This window comes from Alexandromys fortis, unplaced genomic scaffold, assembly GCF_014885135.2.
Source record: "Alexandromys fortis isolate MF-2015 unplaced genomic scaffold, M_Fortis_MF-2015_v1.1 scaffold_299, whole genome shotgun sequence".
Classification (NCBI taxonomy): domain Eukaryota; kingdom Metazoa; phylum Chordata; class Mammalia; order Rodentia; family Cricetidae; genus Alexandromys; species Alexandromys fortis.
The window spans coordinates 918,828-927,609 of NW_026068187.1; the positions used below are offsets into that span (position 1 = coordinate 918,828).

Genomic DNA, 8,782 nt, shown 5'->3' on the forward strand with positions numbered 1-8,782 from the left:
CATCCAGGAGTACAGTGGATCCTCCTAGGCCTAAGCCAGATGCCTTCCTCCCATAGTGAAAGCTGCAGAGTAAGGATCAGAAAGTTGAGAGGGGCCAGGTGGGGCTGGGCAGCAGCCTGTCAGTCAGAAAGTCACTGTCTCCACAGGATGGAGGCAGCAGCCACACCTAGACTCACTGGGATCCAGTTTGTCAAGTATAAACAGGATTTAGGTCCAATCCCCAGAAGGAAAAGGAATGAGTCTAAAGACACCCATCCCCCAGGACATCCAAAGCCCTGCCTCTGCTATGAAGTCATAAAGAGTGGTTCTCATGGCAATGTAGGTCATCTTACAGGTGCCCGTACCTTAGTAACCACCTAACTCAAGAATTCTGTCCTCTTCCGGGGCTTTCTAACCAAGATAATCTCTGATGTGAGCAGTTTGTAGCTTCTCTCCCCAGGAGCCCCTACACTTCGGTATAATAGAACAAGAAGATAGTCTAAGCGTGGGAAGGGTGGGATAGACCTAGGTGGAATGGTCCACTGCAGGAGACCAAGGCCTCAGCAGAATAGGCAACATTAGAGGTCCTCATTCAGGACCCAAATGCAAATCCTAATGAGAAATTTATTTAATTTCAACTTGATCCAGCTGGCAGGCACTGTCGCAAGCCTCAAATAACTTCCTTCTTTGTATCACCATGACAAAAGAGCATACACACATATGTACATGCACACACACACACACACACACACACACACACGGATATGCATGTATGTAAACACACATCAACATCTGGCTGCATTTTGAAAGGTAGTTTTTGTCAGAGGTGTTTTTAAATATACCTGTGGGAGCTACATGTTGGGAGGGTGGCTGAAACTTCACCTAGGCAGTCCCTGCTCCAACTCCCACACCCACCTTCCTCCCCCTGGGTGACAGGGCTCTGATAAGCCTGGCATCTACCCATCATCAATATGTGAACATCAAGGGTGTACAAACCATCCTGCTTCCTCAGATATCTCCTTCACAGTTACATGACAGCCTGGTCTCTGCTTGTGACTCTTGGTCAATTCCTCACCTGTCCTGTATTGGAGACAGGTCTGTGGTTTTGATCAATTTCCCATAGAAGGCACAGGAAATGTACAGGGCTCACATATAGGAAGTAGACTTAAGAATCCCTCTGAGAAACTTGCCATTTGGGACTTTACAATTCACTAAGGAATAAGAATAACATTGCAGAAGTTTTGAATGATTGGGTTTGAGGGCCTCTCCAAAGTCTAGTTTCCTTCTGCTCACCCCGACCCTGTCCCCTTAGGAAAGAAACAATAGCCCAGAAATGTGAGCAGAACCTGTGGTTCCAGAGCTAGGCCTTCCACTGCAGCCCTGCAATGCCTGGGACAGTGCCTTATCTATTTGCTTACTGCCACTAGCCCTTGGCAGTTGACGGCTTGTGTGTCAAGGTGCATGGAATGATCCAGTACATTCAGAAAAAGGCAGTGATGGTTGGTGGCTCTGAAAATCCTAATGTACCCAAGATCCTGCAAACTTTTAGATTTGAATAAATACATTTAGATTTGAATATACACAGGATCTGGGCTGCTGAGATGGAACCCATTTTGAATCCATTTGCAAACTGCTAGGATAGAAGTTTGAATTTCAGTTGTCATCCCGTCTAAGGTGATATAAAAAAAGACTCACCCTTTACGCTGGTACTCATCACTAGATGAGATGAAGCTCATGTCATGACTCAGTCAGCCCAAGAGTCTCTCTGCTCTTCACTAAGAGACTATAAGAAAATGTATTGCATATTTGTAACTTTACATTCTTTACCTGGAAAATGGCTACTTAGCGAGGAACAGACACATGGATACCCATAAAGGCAGGGCTGGGGACTAGCTGAGGCTTCTCAAGAGGCCCAGCCCTACTTACCAAGGGCTTAGTTTTCGCTCTGAGGATTCAGATGCATTGGTGATCAAGCAAGGTCTTGATGAAAGCAGGCCTCCAGTCTTGTCATTTGATTATTCTTTTTTCTAGGAACTTCAACTACAAAGAAGATGAGTGAGCCATCAAAAAACAATTCGTGCTGCCCGCCAAGTCCTCCATGCTGCCCTCCCAAACCATGCTGCCCACCCAAACCAAGCTGTCCCAAGTCCCCATGCTGCCCACCCAAACCATGCTGCCCACCCAAACCATGCTGCCCGCCAAAACCCCCATGCTGCCCGCCAAAACCCCCATGCTGCCCGCAGAAATGCTCGTGCTGCCCGAAAAAGTGCACATGCTGCCCGCAGCCTCCTCCTTGCGGCACTCAACCCAACTGCTGCTGTGCGGAGAATAAGGCTGAGTCAGACTCTGATTCCACAACTGGCCAAACCCAGGACAAGGGCACTCCAACACAACAGAAGAAGACAAACAAGTAGACTGCCCCTGACACTATGCCCTTCTTCAAAGGGTGTGGGATTACTACAATTCAGGTTAAGACTATGTTTTAAGGATGCTGATTTCACACTAAGAAGACCACCCAATCATAGACTACCATTTCCACCCAACCATAGGCTACTATTTGCAACTGGAAATGGAAGGTAGAAAAGGCTGGAAACATTTTGCCTGGTGATCCTGACATTTAGATAGCACGAAAATAAAAGAGCAATAAAAAGAACATGGTTCTCTTTCTTTCATTTACATATGAAGCCTAACAGAGTAAGCTGGGCAAATTCTAAGGGCCACAGAGACAGAAAACATTTAGCCCAAGACATGAGGCCTCTGGTGAAAACAGGGAGACTACCTGGGTTTTGGTTGGTAGGTTAGTTTTTCTGTGGCTTTGAACCCAGGGCCTTAAGCTAGCAAAGCATATTCTCTCGCTGAGCTGGAATTCCCTTGTCTTGCCTTTAAAGAGAAAGCATTACATCCCTGGAACCCTTTGGTTCCGGTTCAGGTGAAGGGTGGTGTCTCACTTCCAGGTCTCTTAGAGCTTAGAGCATTTGGTTGTAGAAAAAAAAAAAAAAAAAGACAAACAAACAAAAAAACCCGTAATACCCTTGAGATGACCACAGTGCCCTATATACTTTGGCAGCAACAAAGATGACTCAGCAAAGTGCTGGAGACAGCAGGTGAGGCCTGTGGTGTCATGCTGGCTGTGGGCAGAGCAGTCACTCCAGGACAAGCTACTGTGCATCTCCGGGCTCTGTCCATACTTCAAATGGGTTCACTTTTCTGAGGCAGGGTTCCATCCTTCACTCCAAAAGCCACCTGTGTTAAAGCAATTTGCTCTCAAACACGTTCCCATTCATCTAGGTGAGCAAGTAAGATAAAAAGTGATCTGTAACACACACACACCAACTTGCATCTTCTCTGCTTTTGGGGTCCATACAATTTAAGCCCTTCCCGTTGCTCCCTCGTGTCTCTCCTTTCCCAGCAGGAATTTTTGTCCCTTTAAGTTTGAATTTTTCAAAAGGTTTCATAAAATCCCCTTAAACTGTATGTCGTCAACCCCCATAGGCATCTTATGTGAAGAAGCTCAGACCACAATATGTACTTTTATATATATGATGTACACAAGTGAAATTCCTCCGGCTTTCAAAAAGGAAGTGCATTTGTTGAGAACAATGTACTCACGAGGGGCAAAATCCTCTCCATATAGTTTATCAACTGTGTGCAATTTCAAAGCATTTTATAATTTCCCACGTGACTGACAATGCTCGGATCAGGTGGTTCTGGGTTAAAATCTGTATGTGTATATAGAAAATGCTCATATACACAGTAAGCCTCATTATGGTGGAAAGAGCAAAAGGACGGCATACTAATGAAAACAGATAGATGGAGGCTATGCTGGGTGAAATAGACACACGAACACAAGTTCTCATACACAGCAAGAAAGCTGTGGGGGACTATTTGAATTAAAGGTAGCAACAGGAGGGTATGGAAGGGAAAAAAGGGTTGAATATGAGTAAAAACAATTCTATAAATTTAAGAATATTACTTACTTTCTGTACAAACAAAAAATTTTTGGTGCTCTAGGTTTCCCCTGTTGCAGGGGAAATTTAAAATTTAAAAATTTAGAAACCACACGTCCACTTAGTCCACTTTAGCATACCAGTGTGAGAACTGCTGGCATTCATGGACCTCTTGCAGGAAAGAGGCAGTGGGGTCCAGGGCTGGCCATGGATCTGGTCTTGTGGAGAAGCAGCGGAGGAAAGCCTTACACTTTGTCCTGGGAGATCAGGCTGCCAAGCTGTGGGGATGAAGAGGCCGGTCACAGCTGGGGAAACCCCATTCTTCACTCCGGATCTCCAGTGTCACTCCCTGACACACAGAACATCCCTCCTGGCCTAGCTCACACCCAACACAGCCTCCACTCCAGGCCAAAGCAATGGGCATTCCTCCATGCCCAGTTTCTGCCACTTCCCCCAAGTGCTCCAATAGCCAAGCATGCTACTGCATGTATCAAGTGTTCATTTCTCAATCATTAGTCCTGATTAGAAAATTCGTCAGCACATATGTACACCCTGGTTGATGGGCATTTGGTGCTCCTCCAATGGCTGGCTGTTAATGAAGCTGGAAAATAGGTATGTGGACACAGGGCTCATCTCTGTAGTGGAAGCTGAAAGCCAAAATGCATATAGTGTTGTACCTTGGGGGAAACTACCCAACTGTTTCCAGTGTGCTTGGGTACTTTATATCTTAAAGAATTATTCTGATTGTTACATATCTTGATAATACTTCATACCCTCAGATTTTCAAGTTTTTGACATTATGATCTAATATGGATGTTGGCTTTAATTTTCATGATCTTCACCTTTGGTGAATTATACTCAAATGTTCTATCCACTTTATGGCTTATCATTGAATTTGAATGTCCTTTATCAGTAAATAACTTGGATATATTTTACCCAGGCTGCAACTTACCTTTTTACCCTAATAATTTTTCCCAAATAGCAAGAATTCTTTATTTTGAAAAGAGTTTGAACATAATTACCAAAGACGAGAGGCCAATGTCAGTCATAGAATGCACGAGTAGTTAAATGAAAGGCACAGAATACCTCCCGAGGTCTTCACAACAGTACAGGCTATTGTTACTTGCCTTGCTTAGCACCATTGCTACACGGTAAGACACTGGTGCAAAAAGTACAAGGACAGAGGACCAATCTCAAACTGTTGAGGAAATGTGACCATCAGCCTAGCTTTCATAGTACCAGAAAAAGCCAGGAAGGGTGCCGAGGGAGGAAGGAAATCAACGATCTTACCCAAAATTGGACACTGCATATTACAATACATCTCTGCCTGGCAAGAGGTGCCCGTGGTGCAGTAGTGTGGTATCTGTTCTGAGTGAACTAATTGATAGGATTTGAAGTCTGCTCCATAGGAGGAAAATTCATGCCTGCTACTATAATCCTAGTCAAACGTGCATGGCAAAGAAGGCCACCAGTCCTAGTGCAGAACCCCCCATTGCTATTTTGATAAGTTGTCATGTTGTCAAATTACTTCCTAAATATTTATCTCTCTACTCATACAACTGGGCTGTTCCCAACCTTGGTCAAGAGAGCTTCTTTTCCTTTTCTCACTAACAGTGAGAAAGGCACGTAATTGGTGAACATGCTGAAAATAGAGACTGAGTGATCATAGCTTAATGGATAAATTTTTCACTCCATCCCCCCCCACACACACACACACCAGCCAAGGCTCATCTCCAAAGAGGAGGCAGAAAGAATGCAAAAGCTGCAGGAAGTGGAAGACTGCACTGAAATGTTGTCTTGACATGACTATCACCTCAGGAACTTAGTAACTATGATTACCTATTCAAGTATTTAACCAGATCAAGTCAACTAAAACTGGCATAGGTGAGGGAGATGCTCTTCAGGACCCACCCCTTAATGAGGTGCTATTGGTAGCTGATAGTTGCTGAGGGAGAAAGACTCGATCTGAGAGTGTTCCCAGTGGTAAGTTTCTTGCACTTCAGAGCATGGCCCTGTAACCATGCCTATAATGGTGATGCTAATAGAGCTTGAAGAAGGAGGAAGAGTAGGAGGAGGTAGAGGAAGACAGGGAGGAAGAGGACATCAAGTTGGGAGGGAGATACATTGAGCAGAATAGAAGGAGGAAAAATGGAAAATGGTTATCACCATACACCATTGTATATATGTATGAAGTTCTGAAGAATAAATAAAAACTTAATTAAGACAGAGGTCTTAGTGTCGGTAAAGTACAATCCAATCAATTGTTTTCTTTTATGAATCTTCATATCATGTATAAGGATTTCGTCTAATTTTAGAATACAAGGATTGTCTCCTTTGCTTTCTTCTGAAAGGTAAAGTCTGTATGTGGTGTGATGGGTGTGGAGAGAGGCTGATGGGAGGAAGACTAATGGGCTCTCCAGCCAGCCCAGCACTATCTGTGAGGCTGTTGTAGGCTAATGCAGCTCTCCAGCCAGCCCAGCACTATCTGTGAGGCTGTTGGGCTGTAGACTAAGTGACTCTCCAACTAGCTCAGCGCTATCTGTGGAAGACTGTCCTTAACCAAACTGCGTTAACATCTTCAACCGAAACACCTACCTTGTCAGGCTTATCAGAGTTTCTTAGTTGTATGATTTCTCTATTGTGATACTAGTGTTTTACTTACTGCAATGTTACAGTTTTTAAAACCATGGAAGGCAAACAAATGTGTCATTTTTTTCAGACTTGTTATGACTAACCTAAGTTCTTTGAATTTCTATATAAATATTAGAATAAACTTACCAATTGCTATCAAAACAAACAAACAAACAAACCCTGCTGGCATTCGTCTGACTGCTATAGCATATTCTGGTCAGCCAGTGATGACTTCCCAGGTCAATATGGGCAGAGTTTAGAAAGACTAGAAGTAGGCAATAAATGCTAGTTAGTCATTTAGAATTTCTCCTTACAATGTTTTTGATTTGAGGCCTGTCCTCACATGCCCACATTCTGCCTATACTGTCTCTTGATTCCTCTCGAATCCAGCTTTTCCCTCCCATCCACCTTAGGCTGTGTATGAACTACTTTTTCATTGTTGTGACAAAATATCAGGAAAAAATTAAGGAAGGAAGGTTTTATTTTTTGCTTACAGTTATAGGTTCCAGTTCATCGTGGTGGGGAAGTCGTAGCTGCAGGAACACGCAACCTCTGGTTATACTGTCTCTATAGACAGGAAGCAGAGAGACGCTCGAGAGTTAAGACTCAGTTCCCTGTTCTCCTTTTCATTACGTCTGTGGAAAGATACCACCAATATTTAAGGTGGATCTTCCTCTGTCAATTAGCCAAATCTAGATATGTGTAGCAGTTTTTATCCTAGGTTATTCTAGATCCAGTCAAGTCGACAGTCATGATTACCCATCACGGTTTGCCTTTATGAAGATTGCCAACAGGTTCCACGTTCCCTAACACAACAGACATTCATAGTCTTATCTTTTAAAATATTTAGTAAGAGTATGTATATTCAGTGGTACACAATGTGATCATTTACTATTACATGTACATTGTGAAATGATTGCCACATTCAAATTAACATCTCCATCACCACCCTTGCTGTACCTTGGATATTCAGCACTTACTCATAACTGGAATTTTGCACTACTTGACCAGCGTCTTGTTTCTCCTACCCACTAGCCATAGAAATCACTGCTTGGCCACTGTTTCTATAAATTCGAGTTTCTCACACTCCACATCTATCTGCAGTCGTTTTTCACATTCTGCCTCACCCCTTTCAGCAGCAGTACAGCTTCTTTTAGGACTCTCTGGCTATCCATTGTCCTGCAGAGCCTGCTGTTTTAGTTTCTCCCCATTTCCTTGCGTCCTTCGCATCTGCCTGACCAGTGACCTGTGAGAAAATATCTTTCCAGCCTCTTCCTTCTTCTGTTAATATTCATTCCCTTGGTGGTTTCACTTTAGATAACGACTTCAAATAGCACCCACACTCAGACGCTGCGTAAAGTCTGTGCAGATCATAAACCTCTTTCTGAACTCAAGGTTTATACCTCTAAGTGCCATGTAATGGCTGCCTCAATGTCTAATGGGAACCTCAAACTTGGTCTGTTCCAGAACTCACAACTGAGAGTCTCTTTCTCTCTGTTAATGGTAGTTCTATCCTATGGTCATTCAAGGCTAAAATGTTTGAATCATCGTTCCCACTTACATCTGATCTATTCCTTCTGTTGTCAAAAATCACCTATAATTTGACTCAATTTCGTTTCTATTAATACCACCCTGTTTCTGCGATATTGACACATTTACACAATTGCCGCTTACGGCACCAACTGCTTCTATTCTTGCCAGAAAGACACTTTGAAAATGAACCCAGTGCCACTGCTCCTTTTCTGGTCTCAGCCCCTGGAAAACCAAAGTTGTTGCATGGTTTCCTCTCACGGTCCCCTCTACTCATGCCCCCAACCTCGCCTTACTCACACACATCGGTCACATCAACCTTCTTGCTTCTTCCAGGAGATTCTCACCTAATGAGTTTGCTTCACTGTCTCATCCTCCCCATTTAATTTGGTGCTGACCTTCATTTCTTCCAGTTCTTGCTCTAACTATTCCACCAAAAGTCTGACCCTCACCTCTAGACTTCATTAGATGTCTTTTCTTGCTACATTTTCCCACATAGGATGTTAGCAGCATGTAAAATGCCTTAAGTGTTTGGTCTGTATTTGTTTTACCTATGGTTGATCTGCCACAAAGAAATTCAAGTTTTCATACAAGAGAGATGTTTCCCTGTTTGGTTTAAAGCTAGACCGTGAAGGCCTAGAACACGGGCACAAGAATGCTGTCAATCGGGGCTGGAGAGATGGCTCAGAGGTTAA

General features: G+C 43.5%; 1 protein-coding gene across 1 annotated transcript; it reads left to right on the forward strand.

Moving 5' to 3' along the window:
• The first annotated feature begins 2,030 nt into the window (after positions 1-2,030).
• Positions 2,031-2,393, forward strand: Smcp (sperm mitochondria associated cysteine rich protein). Its single transcript, XM_050129343.1, has one exon. The coding sequence runs from the start codon at positions 2,031-2,033 to the stop codon at positions 2,391-2,393; it is 363 nt and encodes a 120-aa protein (XP_049985300.1).
• Positions 2,394-8,782: the final 6,389 nt, after the last annotated feature.

What these genes read in the sequence shown, in the direction of transcription:
- Smcp (XM_050129343.1), top strand. Translation starts at nt 2,031, where the DNA reads ATGAGTGAGCCATCAAAAAACAATTCGTGCTGCCCGCCAAGTCCTCCA.